Source organism: Peromyscus californicus, unplaced genomic scaffold (genome assembly GCF_007827085.1).
Source record: "Peromyscus californicus insignis strain IS unplaced genomic scaffold, ASM782708v3 Scaffold_20__1_contigs__length_68692818, whole genome shotgun sequence".
In the NCBI taxonomy this organism is placed as follows: Eukaryota; Metazoa; Chordata; class Mammalia; order Rodentia; family Cricetidae; genus Peromyscus; species Peromyscus californicus.
The window spans coordinates 46823369-46848261 of record NW_026294503.1 but is presented as its reverse complement, the minus strand read 5'-3'; the positions used below and the strand labels follow the sequence as shown (position 1 = coordinate 46848261).

Here is a 24893-nt window from a genome sequence, read left to right as displayed (position 1 = left end):
TGACCCTTCTTTGAGACCTCTTGGGTGTGTGTTACTGTCTTCTGAGCTCCTCTCTACTTTTTCTTTCTTCTTTTGTTGATTTTGGGTTTTGTTGTTGTTGTTTTCGAAACAGGGTTTATCTGGGTAGCCCTGGCTGTCCTGGAACTCGCTCTGTAGACCAGGCTGGCCTCGAACTCACACTAGAGATCCTCCTGCCTCTGCCTCGCAAGTGCTGGGATTAAAGTCGTGCACCACCACCGCCTGGCTCCTCTCTTTTTCTTAACCCTCATGCTCAAGCCTGTATCAAGCGCAATTAGCGAGCCTCATCCACTGACATGGCTCAATGGTAAAGGCACCTGTGCGAAACCTAACGCTCCGAGTTCAATTTATGGGATCTACACGGTGGAGGAAGAGAAGCGGCTTTTGTAAATTGCCCTCTGACACCCCCCACACACACACATGTGCTGTTTCATTCATGTGCCCACACACAGTACATACATAAACAAAAATATAACTAAGAATAACCGCTGGCAGTGGCGGCGCACGCGGTCTCTGCCTCCCAAGTGCTGGATTACAGGTGAGCCAGGGCACCAGGTCCCCCCCCCCCCCCCCCCCCCCCCCCCCCGCACCTCCCCGAGAGCTCTTCAAGCTCGGGACTTACAGGGCAATCCCTTTGCCCCATAAACCTTGGGAACCGCGAGCCGCTGGGCTCTGAGCCTCGCCCTCGCCTCCCCACCCCCGTAGGGAGCGCCCTTGCAACCAGCCCCAACCAGCTAAAGTCCAATCCTGGCCCGCCACTGCCTTCCGGTTCCACCCCGTTTCCCGCCGGTTCCTGTCTCGGTCCGCGCGGAGAGCGCTCTGACTCCGCCCATCGCCACGCCCCCCATCCTAGGTGCCTGGAGTCCGCTCTCGGCGGCGCAGGCCCGGCTCCCTCGAGGGAGGACCGGGGCCCGCTGCTCCTCCCCGTGCCGCACAGCTGGCCCCGCCCCGGCCCCGCCCCGGCCCCGCCCGACCTCTGCCGCGCGCGCGACCCCGGCGGCCGCTGCGGCGACAGCGCTTGGCGCGCCGAGTTGCAGCCATGGCTGTCGCCGTCGAGGGCGCCCGCAGGAAAGAGCGCATCCTCTGCCTGTTTGACGTGGACGGGACCCTCACGCCAGCTCGCCAGGTAAGGGGCCCCGAGGTTTGGCGGCTCCCGCCGGGTGTCACGCGGACATCCGTGATCCGGCGTGGAGCGGGCAGCCACGTGATCCCGGGCACCCACGCCACCCGGTGTGGAATGTGGAACGCAGTGGTACCGGCTCCTGTCACCGAGGAGATGGGAGCCAGGCCCTCCGGGCCTTCCCGGCCACAGCGCTCCGCGGGTGGGCGCCCCCCGCCCGGTTCTTCCCGGGAGCGCAGAGATCGGATCCAGTCCTGGGAGGAGCGTCTGTGTCCCGGGCCCAAGGCTTCCACAGGCCCAGGCTGGGCTCTGGGATGCTCCCACCCTATTTCAGCCCTAGGATGCACAACTCGTCAGTCCTCTAGCCAGCAGAAGAACGCCGTGTTCAGGCGGAGCTCGGTGCGCTTCCAAGCCCACGGTCGCCCTCTAGTGAGGGCAAGAAAGGTCTTCGAACCGTTCCACCCTGGCGTCCACAGGCCGAAGCCGGGGTTTAGTTTAAGCCTCTTAAGGGTTTTACCTTCCGCCTCAGGTGGGAGGGAGAGCTGCTTTTCTGATGAGTTTTGTCTTTTGTTGGTGGTGTCGTTTTGGCCCACCCATGTGGAGTGAGAGGCCCCAGGGCTACTCTGGTTACAAGAGGGTCACTGAGTCACAGTGAGAGTGGGAGTGTGTTTTCTATCTGTGCTTTAATGGTTCAACCTCCGATCTTCGCTCATCCTAAATTTTTCTCCCTTTGACTCACCCTGGGTCGTTCCTGCCCATCCTTCAAGTAGTCCGCTTTCTCTTAGGGGGACAACGGGGATGACCTGAAAATGCTTCCAGAGCAGAAGCTGGTGGGAACCCAAGTCTTAGCCTCCCGATAGCCCTTCCCATCTGCAGGAGGAATCAGCCACCTTTCTTTCCAGCAGGGATGGATCAGGAATGAAGATGCCAGGGTTGATTGGACAGAGGGTGGTCCTGCCCTAGGCACGCCTCTCCTGACCCTGTGCTGCCCTGACTTGGCAAGGCCTGGACAAAAACTTCCTGCCAATTTGTTTACTGCTTGGCCGTTAATTTTTAATTATATGTGTGTTCGCAAGTGCATTATTTTTGTAAAGAATGCAAACATTAAAGGCTAAAGACCACTTTGACCTCACCAGTATCCTAGGGCCAGCCCCCCCCCCACCCGCCCCCGCCCCTAGGTAATATTGTCTGGGTAGTATGGCTCCCCTGGTGCTTTTATCTGGATCTCTCTGCCCACAGGAAATATTAGATGTTATTTTGTGAGGCGGTTACTGACTCGGCATTACCCTGCTTGTGACTACCTACACCTTGCTTCAGACAGTTAACAGCAAGTTTTAGGGCCTTGCTTGCTGGAAGCACAGATCTGGCCTTATCTTATGTACCCCTGCCTGGTAATATTTCCGAGGAAGCGTGTGTCATTGTCCGGCCGATAAGCATGGGAGTTGTTTGCGCTTTTCTCTATTATAAACCCCAAGGAACTGCTGTATGTGCCTTCGGCAAGAGAATTGACATGCTGTTTGACAGGTTATGGACATTTTAAGTTTCAGTGGGTCCCGCCTAATTGCCTTCCAAAACAATTGTACCAACATACTTTCACGGACGGACGGATGGCACTTGGGAGTTCCTGATACCCCTACCATTGTCTCCAGCGATGGTCTTTGATAATCTGAATATATGGAAGTTTGAATTCTGACTCAGTTGTTCGGATTTCCTGAGTGAAGAATCTGTATACACTTTAAACGATTCTTTCACCCAGTGGTAACTGTGATCCCCTTAAAGGGGCTCCTGCTGTGGCAGACATGTTATAAAAGGGAAATGAGGCAAAGAAAGGCAGAGCCTTTTGCTCAGTTACCTGAGCCAGAGCTTAGCAGGGGGAACTTCTGGGGTTCCTGCCTTGTGCAGGTGAAGAATCTTTTATTTCAAAGATTTGCAACCAGAAATGTTGTGGTTTTGGATATTTTTCAGATTCTGAGCATATGCATGAGTTATCATGGCAGTAGGACCCACTTGTAAACACAAAGTTCATTTGTGTTTTTTTGGGTTTGGGGGGGTTCTTTTTCTTTTCTTTTTTTTTTTTTTTTTAGTGTTTCAAGACAGGGTTTCTCTGTTTAGTCCTGCCTCTGCCTCCCGAGTGCTGGGGTTAAAGGCACCCTGCTCATTTGTGTTTATATATAACTGATAAACAGCCTAGAGACAGCTTCACTATCGTAAAGACAAAGCAAACACTCTTTGAACTAATCTTCTGTGTTGGAATTACAAGTGTGTGTCATCACATCTGGCTTTACCATGTTCTACTCTGAGGACAGCCTATTGTAGCATTTTGTTTGTTTTACGTTTTATTTGTATATTTTGTGTGCATGTGTGTAACAGGACACACATGTGCCTCATTGAGGGCGTGGAGCTCTGGGATTGAACTCAGGTCGTTAGGGCCTCAAGGCAGGATCCTCCACTCACCAGGCCCACTCATTGGATGTTATATATGTGTTTTGTTTAGTTTACATACCTTTCTTTTCAAACCCAAGCCCACATGCATTTTAGACAAGTGATCTACCATAAGGATACATCCCAGCCCTATTCTGTGCAATATTTTTGTCTTGTTGTTTTCGAGACAAAGTTTCTCTGTGTAGCTTTGGAGCCTGTCCTGCAACTCTGTAGACCGAGCTGGCCTCGAACTCACAGAGATCCACCTGCTTCTGCCTCCTGAGTGCTCTGTGCAGTATTTGTAGTGTGTTTCTGTTTCAGTTGCAACACTTCCCTTGAGGTCACCTGTGGAATTATGTTAGTGCTCAAGCAGTTCTGCATTTTATAGTTCTGGCTTTTTAACTAGGGGTGCTCAGAGTCACATGGAAGGTGGGCTCCCTGATTCTGAGCCCTAAGAGCCAAGTAGAGGTCCCAGACGACGTTGTTGTTGTTGTTGTTGTTGTTGTTGTTGTTGTTGTTGTTTTGAGACAGGGCCTCTCTGTGTAGCTCCGACTGGCTTGGAACTTGCTATGTAGACCAAGCTGGCCTCAAACTCAAGAGAGTTTGCCTGCCTCTGCCTCCTGAGTGCTGGGATTAAAGGCATGCACCACCACCGCCTGGTTTGAGGTCCTGGACTTTCGATAACCAGAGTCCTTTTGTCCTTCCTGTCCCCCAACAGAAAATTGACCCTGAGGTATCAGCCTTCCTGCAGAAGCTCCGGAGTAGGGTGCAGATTGGCGTGGTGGGTGGTTCTGACTACTCAAAGATCGCTGAGCAGCTGGGTGATGGGGATGAAGGTAGGCCTGGGCGACCCCTTTTCCATTTGGGGTTGGGGTGGAGTGGAAGGAGCATGGAGCCGGGAGATGTGGGTACCTGTCCCTGCTTCTGTGGGGCAGAAGAGGTGAGGAAGGAGCAGCCAGGGGGCTCCACCCTTAACAGACATTTCGTGAGTACCTGTTAGTAGCCAGTGTGCTAGCTTCTGGAGAGACAGCTAGAAGCAGAGTGGGCAGCCGTCCTGCCCTTAGGTGATACACATTCTCCTTGCTCCCTGATGAGTCTGGTTTCCATTTATTTATTTATTGCTTCTTAATCTTTTTTGTTTTTCGATACAGGGTTTCTCTGTGAAACAGCCCTGGCTGTCTGTCCTGGAACTCACAGAGATTGGCCTGCTTCTGCCTCTTGAGTGCTGGGATTAAAGGTGTACACCACCACCGCCCAGCTTTGTTTTTATTTTTATTGTTTGTTTGGTTTTGGTTTTGAGTTTTTCCAGACAGGGTGTAACAGCCCTGACTGTCCTGGAACTTGCTTTGTAGACCAGGCTGGCCTTAAACTCACAGAGATCTGATTGCCTCTGCCTGGAGTGCTCAGATCAAAGGCATGTGCCAACACACCCAGCTGATTATCTTGTTTGTGATAGTGAAAACTGAAGTAACTTGGAGATCCATCTTTTTCCCCTTGTCCCTCCTCATTTGTTCTCTAGCAAGTCCAAACTCTCTATGCCATCTGTCCATGCCTCCCTTTCTACCACACCCCATAGCCCCGTGATCATCTACCACCCGGATGCTGCAGAGCATCCTAGCCAGGCTCCCAGACTCCCAACTGCTTCTTTAGCACTCAGAGCTGGAAACTGCTGTGCAATCCCGTGGGCAACAGAGAGGGAGACTTTAGGAAGGAGAATGAAGTCTTCATGGGGGAGGGCTGAGGGAGCAGGGTGGAAATGGCGCCCTCTCCTGGGCATTTCTGGGAAGTCTTCCAGAAGAGGGAGCTGGATCTTGGAGGATGAGTGGAGGAGACACTAGGGGCGGGTTCAGGCTGAGGGTCCTACCTGAGCAAAGGACCTGAGCAATGGCCTAGAGGAGTGACTGGCTGGCGTAGAAGACGAAGGTTCAGAAGGAAAGGATGCCAGAAAAGCCGGTTTAGGGTAGAAAAGTGGGTGAAGCCTGCCAAACCAAGCACGGGCATCGTCCCCAGGGCTTGCTCTGGGGTGACAGTGTCTCCACGTGAGGGTCCTTGTCTCATGCTCTTTCTTTCTCTCCGACTTCTCCATGGGTCCCAAGTCATTGAGAAGTTTGATTATGTGTTTGCCGAGAACGGGACAGTGCAGTACAAGCATGGACGACTACTCTCCAAGCAGGTCAGTGGCACAGGCCTTAGCCGGGGCTCCCCGCTTTCCCAAGCTGGTCCCTTCTGTCTTGTGTGTGCCACAGTGCGAGCCTTGTGTTGCTTACACAGACGATCCAGAACCATCTGGGGGAGGAGCTACTGCAGGACCTGATCAACTTCTGTCTCAGCTACATGGCTCTGCTCAGGCTGCCCAAGAAGCGGTGAGGCCCCCACTGAGCTGGGCTTGGGGGAAGAGAGTGGGAGTCCCTCACATGGAGCCCCTGGATTTTTTTTTTTTCTTTTTTTTGCAACTGGGGTTAGAACCCAGGAACCTTGCCCATGCCGGGCAAGCATTCTAACAATGAGCTACACCCCCAGGTCCAGGACCCTAACTTGTGCATGGGTAGATTCTGATACCCTGTGAAGTCCAAGGAGGCTGGTTCTAGCTAGGACAGGATTTGAACTCAGAGCTCTTCTCCCTCCTGCCCATGGCTTCTTGCTCTCTCACGCCTTTTCTTCATCACCCCCAGTGGAACCTTCATTGAGTTCCGGAATGGCATGCTGAACATCTCCCCCATCGGCCGCAGCTGCACCCTGGAGGAGAGGATCGAGTTCTCTGAGCTGGACAAGGTGCCGTTTGCTGAGCAGCTACAGGCCCACAGGCCCTGTCACTCAACACTCTGGGCTTTGCTTTCTCATCAGTAAAACGGGTTTTGAGGAGGAGTTTTGAGTTCAAACTTGGGCACTGTCTGTGTGTCATTTCTGCAGGCACACCAGCCTCTTTCTGTCCCTGCTGGTCTCCTTTCCTTGTGACCTGTGGCCACCAGCCCCTAGTGACCCACACTATGGCCTCGGTATCGTTGCCACATTCCTACCCACACCAGAGCCAACAACTCTAGGCTCCCATCTTCTTGTCCTCACAGGCTAGCTTGTCTCCTCCAGGTCACCAAGTCCCTTCCTTTGTCCTCTGTCCCCTCTGCCTTCCAGCATGCCTTTAAGAACCTTTAAAACACATCTGCCTGTATCTCCCCAGTGACAAGCCTTCTGTGGCTCCCCAGTGCCGGCTGGACAGCGTCTCAGGCACCTCTCACAGCCCGAGGCATCTGTCTGCTCTCCTCCAGCTCACCCTTTCAGCCTTCTGTCTCCAATTGTCCTGTTTTCACTTGCATCCAGAACACACCAAGTTCTCTTAAATGCCAGATTTTTGTTTTATGTTTTTTGGTTTTCGAGACTGGGTTTCTCCATGTAGTTTTGGCGCCTGTCCTGGGATCTCACTCTGTAGCTCAGGCTGGCCTCGAACTCACAGAGATCTGCCTGGCTCTGCCTCCCGAGGGCTGGGATTAAAGGCGTGTGCTGCCGTCCCCTACCCGGCCAGCTTTTGTTTCTTTTTGTTGGTATTTGCCCAGGTTGATCTTGAACTTGTGATCTCCCTTAGCTTCTCAAATGCTGGGGTTACAAGAGTGTGCCACCTCATTCAGCGTGTACACTGCCTCCCTAAACATTACCGGGCATTCAGGGGTGGCGTGAGTTCATCCATCCGTGCTCCTCATCCATGCTCTCACTCCGACTCCGCCAGCTGCTCTTCCCTTGCTCTCCATTGCAGCCATGGCTTCTGCTTATTCTAGAGATGGCCATTTCCTGCTTCAGCCATGGCTTCTGCTTATTCTAGAGATGGCCATTTCCCGCTTCAGCCCTGGGCCTTCTGCCGGGAGCACACCACCCTAGACCAGGCTTGTCCTCTTCTCCACCCTCACTACTCCTATCACACTCAGCCCCACCCCCCCTTCTATGTCCTGTGCAGAGACCTGTGGTCCTGGGTAGTGTATGGGGGTCCCAGGGCCTCATACATGCTAGGCACGTGCCCTATCACTCACCCACAACACCCCCGCCCCAAGAAACATTTTCTTTTTGAAACAGTGTCGTCTTAGTGTGCAGCCCAGACTGGCCTCAGACTCACTGTGTCACCGTGCTGGCCTCCAACTTGTGACTTCCTGTTGGCTGGTATCATAGGTGTGTCCCACTGTGCCTACCTGCCCTGAAATGCTCTGGAATGAATGAACAGGTGAATTATTCCCATCTGTATCGATGTGGAAACCAAGGCTCAGAGAAGTGACTCTCATCCCAGGTCACTTAGGGAGTTGGTTGCAGAGTGTCGCTTTGATTTGGCTGACTGGTCCCAGATGTTTCCCTGAGATTGGGCTCGACAGTGCCACTCCCACAGTGCATAGAGGTCTATAGTAGGCAGTGGACACAGGAATAAGGGGCTTTTCCTGTTGGAATAGTTAAGACTGATCATTGACAACATCCCAGCCAGATGGCCCCTTCCCTGTTCCTCGGGGTTCCAGTCCTAGCTTTACTGACTGGATGGGCATGGAGAACAGGTAATGAACCTGGCCTGGAGCAGTAGGGGAAGCTGGGATATGGCTGGCATCCCTAGCCCCTTCCCTCATCTCTGGTTCTTTCTCCTCTCTCCTGAGATTAGGATGTGTGGATGTTTCTGAGAACTGTGTGCCTGTACACAGTCCAAATGGCGTGTGCGTGCTTAAATCTCCTTCAGACTCCAGGGAGGGGTGACAAGACGCCTTCCTTAGATAAAGCAGCTTAGAGTCATGAAGCTGGACATTTGAGGGCTGGACTTGGTACATGAGGCTGTCAAACCACCAGCCGACCCTCGAAAGGAGAGGAGTGTAGCCCCCCAACGCTGGGCTCTGAGCTACATTTCCTCAGAGCGTGGGTACCCACAGTGCTCTCCCCGGGACGCACCACCAGCTAGGAAGGCAAATAAAGGCCAGCAGGGGGCTCACATCTCTCAGCTCTGCTTTTCCTGTAGGAAAAAGCCGACAGTGGCCACTAATTTCTTCTCTATCATTTAGTTCTGGAAATGGGCTCAGAGAGATCAGGTAACTTGCCTAGGGCCACAAAGCTAAGCAGCCTAGTCACCAGGCCTAGAACCCAGTTAGCCTGTAGATCCCAGGGTGGGTCCTGCCTGACCTGACCCTACCCCCATGCCCTCCACCTTCTTACGCCTCCATACCCCTGGTGACGGGGGTCACTGATTTCTGGATCTAGACCCCAGCATTGACGTCGAGGCCGGGCTTCTGTTTCCCCATCTGTAAAGTGGTGGCCATATTCAACCAGTAAACCAGGGAGCTGGTGGGGGTTACAGGCATGGTATACAGAAGGCCCCCTGAGCCAATATGCACTCTTTCCTGTACAGAAGGAGAAGATCCGGGAGAAGTTTGTGGAAGCCCTGAAGACAGAGTTTGCTGGCAAGGGGCTGAGGTTCTCCCGAGGTATGTCTTTGCTGTGGCGGGCTCAGGCACAGCAGGGGACGCTATTTACCTGTGCCAGTTTTGCCCACCTTGTTCAATGACCACCCGATGTTGCGTGGTCCCCACCCTTCCCGTGCTCAGTCCAACTGGCCAGGAAGTCGAGGGCTCTGCAAATCTTTCCAAAGCTGACGCTTCTCAACCCCTGCCACCAGCTGCTCCCCTGAGGCTCCTGGGACATCTGGTCTCCCAGCTGCCATCTCGGCTTGTTCCCCAGTAGCCAGAGGGGAGAACAGATGCCATGGTCACTTAGAACCGACATTTGCGTCACCCTGCTGCTCAGTGTCCCCTAGGTACCCCCACTGTGGCTTGTGTCCCAGCTTACTGCCACCTTGGGTCTCCCTGGATGCCGGCTGAGTGGGCCCGCCTTCACTCCTGCCTGTTTGGCTGCCTAGATGAGACCCCGCAGATCGCCTCGCCAGTCCGCCCTTGGTGGCTCTCAGGGTTGTTGGATGAAAAAAGTGCCTTAGAGCCAGGCATGGTACCACACATGTATAAACCCAACGGGAAGATGGGGAGTTCAAGGCCATCCTTGGCTCCATAGTACAAAGCCTTGTGAGCTTCCCTGAGAAGTTGCCAGCCTTGGTCTGTCCCGCCCAGGATTTTGTCATAACCCCCACATCATCCACAGGAGGCATGATAAGCTTCGATGTCTTCCCCGAGGGCTGGGATAAGCGCTACTGCCTCGACAGCCTGGATGAGGACAGCTTTGACATCATCCACTTCTTTGGGAATGAGACCAGTCCTGTGAGTGTGGCCCTGCCCAGTTCCCCTCAACCCAAAGCACCTGAGGCTAAGGTCAGGACCCGGGGCAATAGAACAGACCTCTCAGGGGCCTCCCAGAAGACACTCAGTGTTCCCACTCTACAGTTCAGAAGACTAAGGCCCAAAGAGGGCTAGACACGTGTTCCACATTATACAGCAAGTCAGGGCAGGTCTGAGAAGCCAGGGTGGAGGGATTCCTGGCAGGTCTGCAGGAGCCAGTATGGGAAGGGTGGCTCTTGGGTCTCAGTCCCTGTAAGCACCTGTAATCCTGCCCTGTAAGCACCACCTGAGAGCATGTCTTCTCTGTCCTTCCTCTGAATGCAGGGTGGGAATGATTTTGAGATCTATGCGGACCCCCGGACTGTCGGCCATAGTGTGGTCTCCCCTCAGGATACTGTACAACGATGCCGAGAACTTTTCTTCCCAGAGACAGCCCACGAGGCGTGACAGTGACCACAGCTGAGCATTGGGACCTTCAAAGAGCTCTGGCCAGACCTGAAGAGGGAACCATGAGGTGCCGGGGTTCCCCTTCTGGGCCAGCATGTAGCATCATATGGGACGCCACAGGCCCACCCACACAGAACCAGGGTCTGTGTGGCAGCTGTCCCCAGCCAGGTGGCTCCTGATAAGACTTATTCCTGCACTCCACTGATGGCCCTGGACTCTGACGCTGCTGGTCTTGGGACAGCGCAGGTTGCACCCCAGAGGGAAGCATGTGAGTTATGCTATGGAGTCTGCTGGCCACAGCCTGCCAAGGGGCAGAGTGGCACAGGGAAGGGGCACTACCCAAGGACTGTCACAGATATTAAAGTTCCAAGACAAGGCGTGTTAGATGTGTCTGAAGATGTGGTAGTTCCTGTCACATGCTCTTAGGGCCACACTTTCAGACTAGGAAACATAGGGACAGGGGCTTGCTCCAGGAAGTCTTTGATCCATTGGAGCCCCAGACACATGTCGTTTCCTTCCTTAGCCCCTTCCCCAAGAACCCTCACACACAGGCAGCTCAGGGGCAGGGTGGGTCACAGTTCAGTTTATTGCCAGTGTTAGGAGGAATGGGTAGTCCGTGGCTGGGGTCTGGGTGGAGAGGTTTCTTACTTGGCCCTGCAGGGTCCAAGAGTAGAGAGGAGGCCTGGTGCCCCTTGCCAGTCAGGCGGCCTCAGACTGATGCCTGGAGAGGACCTGCTCACAGGAGGAAGGCCTCGGTGGCCCTGGGGCCCACCTGTACCAACAAGTTCCCTGTCAAGGATCTGCCTGTCTCTGTCACCCAGTGCTGGGTTACAGGCATGTTGGGGATTTGAACTCAGGTCCTCGTGCTTGCAGAGGACGGTTCTCCAGGGACAGGCCTTGCTGGAGAAGCCTAGTTCACAGTGGGGTGTCAGGTAGATAGATCTTTTCCAGTGTGAGGTTCTAGGCTGCTGGCCTCTGCAAAGGGTTCTAGGACAAGGTGGGGGTACAAACACCCCAAATAACTACCCTGTGGTCCCGGAACTACAAGGCCACCTAGACAATCACTGACCCCTTCATCCTGGACATCTAGGCCCACATTTTACTTGCAGACTGGGTCTCATCAGGGTCACTGTTGTAGCAGGCCCTTCTTGAGTCTGTGATCCCACTTATCCTCATGGTAGGGAATGGGCTCTCTAGAAGGGATACATCTGAGCCCCAAAGGGACTCCAGGTCAGAGGGACAGTCACACTTGAGGAATGGGTGAGATAAGAGCCAGCTCAGCTTCTGACCTGTCAGGGATCTATAGGAGCCATTGTATAGCTTTGGGAAGAGGGTCTAATTGGGGGTGGCAGGGGCGGAGGGCAAGGCCAGTGGTCTCCCTGGCTGAGGACCATTCTTATGGGTGCCTGGACCTGGCCTTGCCTGAGGTGACATGTCAGTCCGTCACTGCATCCTCCGCCGCTGTCATGGCCAGCACTGGGCAGGGTATCCACAGAGTTTGTGCATCACGATGGAAAAGATGGTCCTGCCCGAGCTGGAGGAAACCATGTCCCTAGCTCACCTTAGGGAGAGAATGAGCTTGGCTCCCCCAGCTCGGGAAGGAACCTAGGTCCGTGGGATTCCAAAGAGCCTCTGCTGCCTGAGGAGAGAGGACTGATCTACAACAGGAGCACCTACGTTCCCTCTTGCTCTTGGCTCTGTTCTCTCCAGGGCACCAAAAGGATGGGGTCCAGAAGATGAGCTAGGTTATGGCAGGGGCTGGCCGTGAACCTCGGTGTTTTGCCCTCTTCCTAAAGTTGGAGGCCCCTACAAAGCGCTCAGAGGCCTGGCTCCTCAAAGGAAGGGTCCAGGCCAGAGCAGACACCCAGGTCCAGCACAGGAGACGGGAGCACAATCAGACAGGGCTAGGTCCCGAACTGAGTGGGTCTGAGGACAGTGATGAGGAACAGGCTCATAGGAGAGGCGTCTGTCTCCCTAGGTTCTCAGGAACACGACACAGACCCACAGAGACTCAGTGTATAGATAGGTGGGCAGGAGGGCGAGAAGGTCCTGTGTGTCCGTGGCAGGGTTGGAGGAAGGAGAAACAGGCCAAGGCAGGACTGGTGGCTGTGCTCCATCCAGCCCTAGGCCGGATCACACAAGTCGTGGGTCACAGGTGGGTAGAAGCACACATTCACGGCCACAAGCACGGACAGACAGACAACGAGCACACCCAAGGGCTGGTCAGCGGCACACTGGGAGCACAGAGCTGGCTGCTGCCTGCCTCCACGTGGGGATACCCCCCCCACCTGCCTAGGATCCCACAACCTGGCCAGACCACGTCTCGTGGGGAGTGTGGGGGGCCAACTGGGTGAGCACCACCTCTACGGCCTGAAACTTCTGGTTCTTGGGTGGGATGGGACACATCTTGTAGGTCACCTCATCGCCTTCCACGGGGACATACTCCCCCTCGATGCTGGTGGACAGAAGGGGAAGGATTGCATCAGCAGACCAGTCCCCAGAGAGCACTGTGGCCCTTAGCCTCCCTAGACCAGGGACCCTCCAACTTCTCAGAGCCCTCGTTTTCTAAGCTGTCAGAGAACATAGGACCCCAGGGCCTCGGCAGTAACTACCAGGGTTTTGGAGACTGCCAGCTGATCCCTAACTGACCCCAGCCCACCTTGTCTTAGCACTCCTCAGAGCAGGAACACCCACCTCAGCCGCTAGGGGAGGGTCCGGTGAGACTGGACCCTTGGGCAGGGCCCGACTAGAAACAGGGAAGTAGAGAGGACTCACTCAGAAACATGCACGAAGATGTCCTCAGAGCCGTTCTCGGGGGTGATGAAGCCATGGCCTTGTGAGCGTGAGAACTGCTTACAGACGCCCTTGAACACGGGGCCAGCTGAGGCGCGAGCTGTCCTGGGGAGAGGGTAGGGGATTGGAGCTGTGGCCTGGAGAGCCTGTTCTTGGACCCCCCCCCCCAATAATACTGCCATGGGGCGGATAACAAAGACTGGGGCCCAGGGCAGGGTGACAGTCTGCCCGGTGTCTCTCAGTGTAGTACAAGAACATCTGGCTCCTTGTCAGTGCCCCTCTATTAGCACCCTCCATCCAGATGTTTAGACTTACACGGCTTCCACTTGGAAGATTTCTGAGTGAAGCTAGGGGTATAGTTCAGTGGTGGATGGTTTGCTTGCCGCGTGTAAGGCTCAGGCTCCATCCTCAGAACCAATTAATTAATTATTAATTAAAGAAAAAACTAAGACCAAGAGGCACCTCACCATCTCATGGCAGCTGAGCAGCGCCGGTCCCTAGTTCTCATGTGCTATTTATTAAGTATCTGCTCTGACCTTGGGTCAGACCCAGGACAGGGCACACTTGCTATCCAGAGTAGTAATGATAATAAAAACCTTGCAGCCAGGCACAGGAGTGCATGCCTACAATCCCCAGCATTCAGAAATCTGGAGTAAGTCAGTCAGAGCAGTTCAGAGCCCTGTCTCAAAACACAAAAACAAAAACAAAACAAAACAAAAAACAGATGAGGAGATGACTGAGTGGGTAAAAATGCACTTGGTGCCAAGACTGACCACCCGAGTTTGAACCCTCGAACCCACATGGTGGAAGGAGAGAGCCCACTCCTGACACATGGTCCTCTGACCTCCACACACACACGGGCTGAGGTAGGTACACACGCACACCACCAACAATAATAAATGTAAAGCCCTTTGGCTCCCACAAACCCTCCCCATCTGGCCTCATACAGTCACCTCCCCAGAGGCCCGAGGCTAGTCCCTGGCAATCCACTACCCTCCCTAAAGGTTCACTGTGTGGCATTCTTCCTGCAACACTTAAGTCCATTTTATTTTATTCTTGAGACGGTCTCACTGTGTATCTCTAGGCTCTGTATCTCAAGTCCCTTTCACCTGATGAATCTTCAAACTCAGCTAGGATGTCCTCATTCACTGCACCCCAGGCTAAGTCCTTACCTAGTGTTCAAAACCCCTCTGAACTGAAGACATGGCTTATTCATTCATCCCTTAAGCTCCAGTCACAGCTCAGTAACTGGAAGGAAGGAGTGAGTGAAGGGACTCTGAAGTCACTGCAAGATGGCACAGCTTCCTGGGAGGACAGGAAGCCTTGGCCCTGGCCTGGAGAAAGTTCATAGGACCTAGGGGAGGCAAAGGTACTCACGCTGAGTATGTCCTGGTCCTTTTGGTGGGCAGAGGGCTGGGCAGGTCCCGAGGAGCAATCCCACCACCACGTTCCCAGATCCTGCTGCCCTCCCTGTGGAAGGGGAACGTGGGCCAGACAGGAGACTTGGGGGAATGGAGAGGTGGGACCACTGGGGGTGATGTAGGCTCAGATGTCATGGTGGGGCCAGCAGGAGAGCCTGGTGGGCTCTGGGGCACAGGGGCCGGTGAAGGACTCTGGCGTCCTTTCGGGCAGGGCCCGGCCTTGCCCTGCTCAGTGGCCTCACCAGCTATGGACTCCGTCTACAAGAGAAAAGAGAAACAGTGAAATGCAGCTAGGGAACAGCTCTGGATACTGGACACAAGTTGAGGGGATTGTTGAGGCCAGCCACTCCCAAAGGCACCCGCAGCCCCACCCTGCCTCAGTATCCTCACCAGGAAGACAAAATAATCACATAGCTCAGCGCCTATGAGGCTATGGCTTTAAGCCGAACCACCAAAACAAAAGAAGGGATTGGGGAAGTAGCTCAACTGGTAGCCTGCTTGCCCAGCCAATACCACATAAAACCAGGCACGGGCCTGGCATGGTGGTGCACACCTTTAATCCCAGCACTCTAGAGGCAGAGACAGGTGTATCTCTGTGAGTTCAAGGCCAGCCTGGTTGACATAGTGAGTTCCAAGACAGTTAGGGCTATGAAGAGAGACCCTGTCTCAAAAAAAAAACCAAAAAAGAAAACACACACAGACACACACACACACACACACACACACACACACACACACACACACACACACACAGAGCAGGCATGATGATGCATCTGTTTAATAATCCTGGTTCCAGATTGTTCTGGATTCCACCGTAAGCTTGAAGCCAGCCCCGTCCATATGGGACTCTGTGTCACAACACAAAACAGAACCTGCTTTAGAATCCCTAAATGCAGCTGTGGGCACAGTGGCTCACACCTTTAATCCCAGCACTCAGGAGGCAGAGGCAGGTGGAGCTCTGTGAGTTCGAGGCCAACCTGGTCTACAGAGTGAGTTCCAGGACAGGCACCAAAACTACACAGAGAAACCCTGTCTCAGAAAACAAACCAAACCAAACAAAGAATCCCTAGTTCTTCCAGTTTGCAGTTCTATGACTCAGGGGTCTGGAGGTGGGACGTGTGGTGGCCAAGATTTGGTGTACACCTTAGTGGTTTCAAATTCACACACAGCTCTGGGTTCAGATTTTTACCTATGATTTGGTGACCTCCCAATGGTGCCCACCTGACAAGAAGCGTGACTGGCCTCAGTCAATACTCTGGACCTTTGATGTCATGTCCTGCCCTCTAATGTGGGTAATGCTGGTTCCTGTGTTCTAGGGAGGTTACCCTGAGGCCCAAACGCCATTCAGTAGGCCCAAAAAACAGGAGCAGCGAGCCCATGGTGAACTCTTGGGAACATAGTCTCCTTTTCATTAACCCAGTTTCTGCCTCTCAAAATGAGGTTGAAGGGCTGGGGCTGCGGCTCAGTGGGAAAGCACTTCCTTAGCACGCTCAGAGCCCTGGGGTCTATCCCCGTCAAGGAGGGTGGGGTGGGGGTAAGGGAACAGCCCAGATCCCTAGAGGAGACTGGTAATTCCCTAGGGAGGTGGTATCTGCTGAGGGTTCAATGATAGTTCGTGCCTGTGAGCATCAGTAGATACTGATCTCGTTGCTCGACCAGTGCTACTATTTACAAAAACAAAAACAAAAAAAAGTCTTTTGTAAGTTATTTCATTGTCTTCCATTGTGACATCTTAGGGCCCGTTACCTTGAAGACCTTGGGAAAATGTACCTCTACTGAGGAAAAGACTGTAACTCTTTGCATGTCCCACCTGCTCTTCCTCAAGAGCTTCAGAGTCATGGAGCCTAAGAGATGCCACTGTAGTGACATGGGGAGAGACAGGTGGCCTACAGGACTTGGCAGGACCTCAGGGCCAGGAGACCTCAGAGCTGCTACTACGAGCTGCTGACCTTGGGCCTCAGTTTCCTCATCTGTGAAATGGGACTGATGACCCAGCCCCTCTCACTGGTCATCCTGAAACTTGGCTGAGCCTGTAATAGGAAGGCCCTTCTTTAGCTATAGTCACAAAGACAGGAGCAGGGCAGAGTCCCCACTGCCCCAACCCTTTATTCCTTCACTGTGTCCTCATTTAAGAAAAAAAAAAAAGTCTGCTTTTCTGCTAGGGATTAAACTACCACTGAGCTGTATCTCTGGCTCTTCGTCGTTTTGTTTGTTTGTTTGGTTTACCAAGACAGGGTTTCCCTGTGTAGCCCAGGCTGGCCTGGAACTCATTCTGTAGCCCAGGCTGGCCTGGAACTCAGAGATCTGTCTGCCTCTGCCTCCCGAGTGCTGGGATTAAAGGCATGGAGAAGATTGGCTCAAAGGTCAGCTACTTTAAGTAGAGAACACGACGAAGTGCTCTTGCAGAGGCCCCCAGATTGTTTCCAGCACCCACACAGTGGCTCTAACTGTCTGTAACTCCAGTTCCAGGGATCCGATGCCCTCTTCTGGTTTTAAAGGGTACTTCACGCACTCGGTGCGCGCACACTCATACACTCATACACAAAAAAAGAAACTCGCACATGAATGTTGACAGCAGTGCTGTTCACAACAGTCACAGCTTCTACCACCCACCCAACACCCCAGGGGCAGATAGAGAAAGGGAAAGTAACAGCCTGCTCTCTACCAGGCAGAGAGCAGAATGTGGCTCGTAAGCAGGGATGAAATACTGCTTCCGGTCACCACACAAATGAACCTCGAGAACACCTCAGAAAAAGCATCTACAATAGCACACATCAGGTGGATTTGCTGTCACCGGGCGGGGGTGGGGGTGGGGGTGGCGGTGGTGACTAATGATAGGTCATTTCTTTTAGGGTGCTGACTACTAAAAACATTTATTCGGTAAGCACTGTGGTGACAGTCCATGAATCCACTGAGCTTTGTGATTTTTTTTTTTTTGATGCTGGGCATGGTTGCCAACTAGGCAAGCTCTCTATCACTGAGCTCCACCCCGATTCCAAGTAAATAAACTGCACAATATGTGAATCATCTCAATAAAGCTGTTGCCAAAGATATGGCAGGCACCAAAGTCTCCAGGATCACCCAGCCGGAGAAGCCCTGGTCCCAGGCCCTGGGTTCCCTCCTGGTGAGGGAGACAGTAGAGAAGACATCCCTGCTTCCTCGGTGGGAACTAGGGCCACTGGACCTTCCCACTACAGTTTCCCAAGACCCGGTGGTGTGCTGGGCAGGGCAGTGGCAGCCGGCTACGGGAGGTCATTGGGGGATGAGATGGGAGGAGCCACTGTGGTTACCAAGGAGATGCAGAGGCTGAGGAGGACTGCTCCACCAGCCAGGTGATCGTCGCTGGGGGGTGTGGGCAGCATGCTGAGCTGCCAGTGAGAAGGGAGGGTCATACACACTGCCACCCGGGGGAGCTCCGGAAGAGGCAGCAGCAGGGGGCAGGGGCGGCCCTCAGGAGCAACAGAAAGAGCAAGCCTTCCCAGGGCTCTTCACCTAGGCTGAGAAGGCTGGAGCTGGCTAGAGGCGGTTTCTACATCAGGAAGCTTCTCCCAAGCCTGGCCTCATCGACCCAGCTAAGGAGCTGAATGAAAATAGGCCTTCCCTCCTCAGGGGCTCTTCTGAGGTAAAGGTGGGGGTGCCACGCAGGTGCTGCACCTGGGGGAATCAGTTCCTTACAGACAGGGCTGGTTCCTGACTGGGGGTGCTAGACCAGTCCCCTCTATTCCCCTCCCTCTCTTAAGGACTGTTTCTCTGCTCCTGGCTGGCTTCCTTGCCCCACAGCTCCCTTTCCTTGGTTTAATTCCTGCAGCGTCCCTTAAGGGCTAATATTATTACCCCACTTTACAGACAAGAAAACTGAGGCTCAGGTTAAATCAATCAAGGGTACAGTGTCTGAGGCAAAAAATCTAAACCAGGACAGACTGAATCTGGGACTTTGAAATGGTGTGTGTGTGTGTGTGTGTGTGTGTGTGTGTGTGTGTGTGTGTGTGTGTTTCACATGATGTGTGTGCATGGGTGTGGTGGCCACAGGTTCATGTTGAATGTCTTCCTCTATTGCTCTCCCCTTTGTTTTTCAAAACGGTGTTGCTCTCTCGGTCCAGAGCTCACGGATAGGGTAGCCTGCTGTCCAGTGAACTTCAGGAATCCCCCTGCCTCTACTCTCCAGTGCTGGGTTACAGAGGTATTCTGATGGGCTTGGCTTTTTATAGAGGAGTTGGGAATCAAGCTAGGTGGCCCTGTTTGCATGTCAGTTCCTTCATTCACCGAGCTATCCCCAGGCCCCCTTTTGCTTGTTTTGTTTGGTTTTTGTTTTTGTTTTTTGTTTTTCGAGACAGGGTTTCTCTGTGTAGCTTTGCGCCTCTTCTGGAACTCACTCTGTAGCCCAGGCTGGCCTCGAACTCACAGAGATCCGCCTGGCTCTGCCTCCCGAGTGCTGGGATTAAAGGCGTGCGCCACCACCGCCCGGCTATTTTATTATTTTTAATTACATGTATATATATGTGTGTATTTGTGTGCGTGTCATGTATAAGAGCAGACGTCTACAGAGTGCAGAAGAGGACGCTGGGAACTCGGGTCCTCTGGAAGAGCAGCAACCTCTCTTAACTGGTGAACCTTCTCTCCCGTGCCCCACCCCTTTCTTTCCAGGCCAGGTTTTTGTGTAGTCCATGCTGGCCTTGAACTAATTTGTAGTCTTTTTCTTCTTCTTTTTATTTAAGATCTTTTTTTTTTTTTTTTGAGTTGGGCAGTGGTGGAGCACATCTGTAATCCCAGCACTTGGGAGGCCTAGGGCAGGCAGATCTCTGAGTTTGAGGCCAGCCTGGTCTACCTAGCTTATTCCAGGACAGGCAGGGGCTACACAGAGAAACCCTGTCCTGAAAAGCCTTAAGTAAACAAATAAATAAACATTTTAAATTTTACATGTTTATTTTGTATGTACATGTTAATATGCATACATATGTGCAGTATCCACAAAGGCCAGAAGGGGGCATCAGATTCCCTTGGAGCTAGAGTTACAGGTGATGTGCTGGGCGCCAGACTCTAGTCCCCTACAAGAGCAGCAAGTGCTTCTCATGGATGAGCCATTGCTCCAGCTCCTCAACATGCAGTCCTATGACCAAGGATGAACTTTGGACGCTCTGAGTACTGGGATTGCAGGCTTGAGCAGTGATGCTCTGGTTTGCTACTGTTCGTTGGTCGGGGCTCTACCCTCTCTGGGACCAGAAAGGAACCTGAGTTGGAAAAGCTATATGACACCTTGAGAGCCCAGGGAGATGAGAAGAAAATGCAGAGCCAGCCTCCAGCTCGGACTCTGTCTCCAGAATATTGATGCAGGAAGAGACAAGTAGCATCAAGGCTTTCATTGTTTGGATGCCAGTATGCTATGAAAAAAGCCTTTTGGGTTGTCTTGGTTTGGTGTTTTGTTTTACATTTGTTTATTTCTTGGGGTACTGCAGACTGAAGCAGGTCTTAAGTAGTCAAGTCTAGCCTCGAACTCCTAATCTTCTGGCTTATTATAGGCAGTGTCATCACACCTAGTCTATGTGGGACTGGGGATAAAACCCAAGACCTCATTCAAGTCGGGCAATGTGAGATCCAGAACATGACCCACCAGGAACAGGCATGTCCTTGGCCATGGACGGTGGCTCTGGCCCACCACATGGCTCTCTGTTCGCCCTCATGAAAACCCAACTAACAGACCACTTCTGCAGTGGTGGGACCAGAGAGGCAAAGCCAAAAATCCCTCAGGACTGTTTGGAGCTAACCTAAGGTGTGATGCAGTGTCATGAGACCATGGCACTCAGGACGGTGAGTCAGCCCTGGCAAGAGGTGACTGGAGCCAGCTGGAACTTGGCTCCAATTCTCAGACCCTCCCTCCTAAAAGCTGGGGTACAAGTGAATATCTTGACAGTGAGAATCCCCCTTCAGTGTGGGCGCCTCAGTGAAAGCAAGTGGCTCCACCATCCGCAGTGTGTGACCTGGGACAGGCAGCTGTCACTCACTCTCTGGGCTTCACCTTTATCCCTAGACACATGAATCATTGCTGATCCAGACGACCAATGAAGGCCAGTCCAACTCTCCTCTGAGGTTAAATACTCACGTGGGCATACACAAAGAGGCGGTCCCCAACCCATGTCCTACAAAATCTACCCACACACACACACAAGCACACACACACACACACACACACACACACACACACACACACACACTCACACTCTGTCTCTCACACTCTCAAAATGATTGAGATACACTGGGGCAGTATGCACGGCAGAGGCAGCCTGGGCCATAGAGGGTCCCCATCTAATGTAGAATTTGAGACTCCCGGGCTAGACTTCGTGCCGCAAGTCTCTGCCACCTGTCAGGCTCCTGTACCAGTTGCGCCTCATAAGAAGCCTAGATAGTAATTACCACCAACGTACCCATTCCTCAGAAGAGTAAACCGAGGCCCAGAAGGGTGAAGAGACTCACTGAAGTCACCCAGCTGGCCCAGCAGCCCTCTTGAGCCCTGGAGAGGTGTGGAAGAGGGGTGTGCAACCAAGGCAAGGTGAAAAAGCCCTCAATTCCCTGGACAAAACTTCCCCACCTCCAGCCTTCCCCAGAGAATGATGTACAGGGCCAAAGAAGAACTGGGGAGCCAGGATTTGGGGTTCTATTTCTGGTGTTGTGCTGACTCAGACCATGACCTTGGGTGAATCACTCACCAGCTCTGTGAGGCTTAAAAACAACTCCCCCAATAAAAGCGTTCCCGCCCCAAGTCCCCATTATGGGGGCGCCACTAGGGAGGAATGGGTACATCTGTTTAAAAATAGAAAGGCAGGGAACACAAGGTAGGTGGTGGAAGAGCTGGTTGGATGGATGTCTTAGGCTTTTCCCGTGGTGCTGGGTCATGGGAAGGTGACAGTAACCTTGAGACCACCTACCTGGCTCCTCCCTCCCCCAGCTCCTCCCTCAGACACTCCTTAAAACACATCAGGGCCAAAAGCTGCCCTTGCAGCTGGAGGTGACCTAGTTAAACCTGATTCCTTTCCCTCCGTGCTCTGTGTGTGTGTGTGTGTGTGTGTGTGTGTGTGTGTGTGTGTAAGGTGCTGTCCCAGCCAATACTAAAGACTAATTACTTAAGTGACCCTCTACTCAACTCCTGGTCACATGTCCAGGCAGCTCTGGGGCTGTCGTTCCTAAGGCTTTGAGCTTCTCTGGCATTAGTCGGGGAAGGGAAGCCAGAATATCACCTAGAACCAAGTTCATAGACAAGCTCCACCTCTCCCTGACTGTGTGAGCCTAAGCAAGTCACCTTCCCATTCTGGGTCCCACCCCCCAAGAGAGGATCGTACTGGCCAAAGTCACACATACTGGCAGAGTGGGGATGCTCAGTGTGGTCACTGTTAAGTCATCCCCTGCCCGGTCACTATCGTTTCCTGGGGTGTGCAGGCCCCACCTCTGATTTCACTCCCTCACCTGGCTGTGGGTGTCCCCCAAGCTGCCTGCCCACAGGGCTCTGGGTCCTGGACACCAAGCTTGTGACTAGTGATCCTGACCAGCTGTTAGGTCCAGAGCACCCTCTGCTGGGTATCACCTGTAAAGGGTGGGCGCACTTAGGGTGGGTGGGGGCACTCTGTCTTTGGATGGCTGGCAAATAACCCTACTCCATCATCTTTCCATCCCTCTGGATCCCTGAGGGGCACTAGGGAGCCCCCTCCCTAGCCAATAAGCGTCTTCAAACCTCTCGTTCAGCTGTCTGTCCCCAGGCCTGGGACAAACTGGTGTGTTGTCCTGGGACCCTTCGCTGCCGGCTTCTGTTTGCACTGTTTGTGTTTTTTGAAGGTGGGGCCAGTCAGACAAGGATGGAAAAGAGGTGTTTTGGGGGAAGACTTCAAGGCCATGTGGGGCAAGAATGGGAGGAGACGCTCAGAATCCAAACACTCACATCCAGAGACCTCTGGGATGGAGTCAGGTTTGGGAAAGAGCCCTCCCCTACCCCCACCCCCTGCCCCACAAGGCCTGGAAATCTTCCTTCCCAGGGAAAGGCCCTGACTGGATGGCATCCAGGCAACCAACGCCAGGCAGTGAGAGAGGGTGCCCACCCCCCACCAGGCACACGTCCTTCTCCCCTCCCCCAGCCCCAGCGGATGCAGCAGTTCACACTCTGGATTTATTATTGTTCTCACTCCTGTCCCCCTCCCCCTTGGGAAGAGCCTGCAGCCTGGCAGCCTGGCAGGAACCTGCTGTCTCCTTGTGGGTACCAGCATCGCCCCTTATCTCCACTCAGTCTCCTTGTGTCAGGGTCAGACCACTCAGGGGCTCGATGCCAGCCAAGGCCAACCTGAGTCCTTGCATCCCACAGCAAGGGTGGCCCAGCCGGCCTGTCACCTCTGCCCTACAGTGGGCTGTACCCAGGCAAAGGGGGAGGTCAGAGCTAGCCCGGCGAGCATGCGGGGGGGGGTGGGGGGGTGGAAAGCAAGGACTCAGTGGGGTGGCATAAAGGCAGAAATAACACGGGGCCATCCCTCCAGCCAGTTGACACAATTGTCTCTGCCATACTCGGGGAAAATAGAGTGAGGAGCAGACAGCTGCTCTGGGACCCTCGCCTGCCTCGGGCGGTCCCTCTCCTCTGCCCTGGCCTCAATGCAGATTCCAGGGGCAAGATCCAGCAGTGCTCCGGACTGGCCTTTTTAGGGTCTGGAAGGAGCCGTGGCTTTCCCTCCCTCAGTCCCCAGACTGGAGGCTGCGGCTTGGCAGGAAGCTGCAGTTATCCGCCTCCGAACCCAGACAGAGTCCCAGACACAGGCATCCACACGCATTCAGACCGAGGGAGCCGCTCCGCCTGCCGCGGCTTTTCTCAAGGGTCAAGGGGAGAGAAGGGAAGGGCGGTGGGCTCCTCGGCATCCCGAGTATCCTCTGAGCAGAGCTGGGGCTGGTCCAGCTCCGACCTTTCCGGCCTCACTCCACACACCCTTTCTTGGTACCCACCGCCCTCGCCCCTGCCTCTGCCACAGTTTCCATCACAAGCTTCCTTCAGGTTCCCCCCCGGGCTGCCCCTTACCTCGCCCTGGCAGCTGGGGCCAGGCACTGCCTCCTGTAGTGGGCAGCACCTATCTCTGGGCCGTGGAGCTGGTTGGCAAGGGTCACGTCTGGATGATGCACTCCGTGGTGGCGTGTGTGTGTGTGTGTGTGTGTGTGTGTGTGTGTGGTGTGTGCAGGAGGCACCTCGGCCCCTCACTCACTCACACACGCCTTCCTGCTGACGTCAGGATGTGCTGGAGGGAGGGACCGGGATAGGATGGGAATTTGTACTCCCAGCTTAAAGGGACACTAACTAGGCTCTCTCTCCTCTCCGGCCCAGACATCACCTCCTGAGCCAGGCGAGTGCTGGGTGAGCGAGTGGCTAAGCTGCGTCGTCGCTCTGAGCTTTAACGCTTCCTGTTTTGGAAAGTGGCTTTTATTGCTGGACCAAGGTATAATTAGCCCCACCAGGTCAGGGTAGCTGCTGGGGAATGAATGCAGAGGAGGAAGAGCTAGAGACAGCAGGAACACTGAGGTGCAGAGGGGTGCTTATGTGCGTGTGTGTGTTCATACTGGGAGGTCCTGCTGGGTTGGAGGATGTGTCCTGGAGAAGGGAGGGGGCCAGCGGAGGGGGGAGACCCTCTAGGAATAAACCAGGTTCCTAGGGACTCCAAGACATTCCATCTCCTCCCACCCCCACCTCCCCACCCCTCCCCCTACCTCCGCCCAGTCTCAGACTGACCCGGGCAGCTGGTGCTGAGCTCCGTCCTCTCAGAGGCTCTGAGCTCTCCAGTGAAGAATGTGGTCGCATCTCTTTGGCATACAAAGGTTCCCGGGAGGGGCTACTGAATCCAACGGAAGAGTAATGAGTGTCTCTCTGTTTCCTACACACACACACACACACACACACACACACACACACAGCGTCAGGGAGGCTCCTAGAAGAGGGGCCAGACTCAGCCAATTCAGTCCAAGCGGTTTAGTTCTGGGGTCTCTCTTCAGACAGTCCTGGATTTGAGTTGCCCAGTCTCAGACCCTGGGCAACTCCTTTAGAACTCTAGTCCTCCCCAAGAGGATCAGTTGAGCTAAGGCTCAACGGTCTATGAGCTCAGGGCCAGGCTGCAAGAGGCATCCATAAAGGGGCTTCTCTGCCTCCTTCCTGTCACTTCTCCTCAACTTCAGCTTAGAAAGAAGTCTTCGGGGCTGGAGAGATGGCTCAGAGGTTAAGAACACTGGCTGTTCTTCCAGAAGTCCTGAGTTCAATTCCCAGCACCCACATGGTGGCTCACAACCATCTGTAATAAGGTCTGGCTCCCTCTTCTGGCCTGCAGGGATACATGCAAACAGAACACTGTATACATAATAAATAAATAAATCTCTAAAAAAAAAAGAAGAAAGAAAGAAGTCTTCTCTGGTGTCAATTTAGTACTACTGAGT

The 24893-nt window shown here is 53.7% G+C and overlaps 2 protein-coding genes across 2 annotated transcripts; one reads left to right on the top strand and one right to left on the bottom strand.

The window, feature by feature from the left end:
• Positions 1-977: 977 nt before the first annotated feature.
• Pmm1 (phosphomannomutase 1) lies at positions 978-10626 on the top strand. Its single transcript, XM_052748432.1, has 8 exons — positions 978-1144; positions 4278-4395; positions 5656-5732; positions 5831-5922; positions 6232-6331; positions 8919-8994; positions 9662-9777; positions 10120-10626. Exons 1-8 carry the CDS (start codon positions 1058-1060, stop codon positions 10240-10242), a joined length of 789 nt encoding a protein of 262 aa, XP_052604392.1. The 5' UTR covers positions 978-1057; the 3' UTR covers positions 10243-10626.
• Positions 10627-10805: 179 nt separating this feature from the next.
• Csdc2 (cold shock domain containing C2) lies at positions 10806-24267 on the bottom strand. The gene is made up of 5 exons (XM_052747368.1): positions 24177-24267; positions 23497-23672; positions 14413-14714; positions 13018-13140; positions 10806-12697 (listed from the first exon to the last, which is right to left on the bottom strand). The coding sequence occupies exons 1-5, from the start codon at positions 24265-24267 to the stop codon at positions 12535-12537; spliced, it is 855 nt and encodes a 284-aa protein (XP_052603328.1). The 3' UTR covers positions 10806-12534.
• Between the last annotated feature and the right edge of the window lie 626 nt (positions 24268-24893).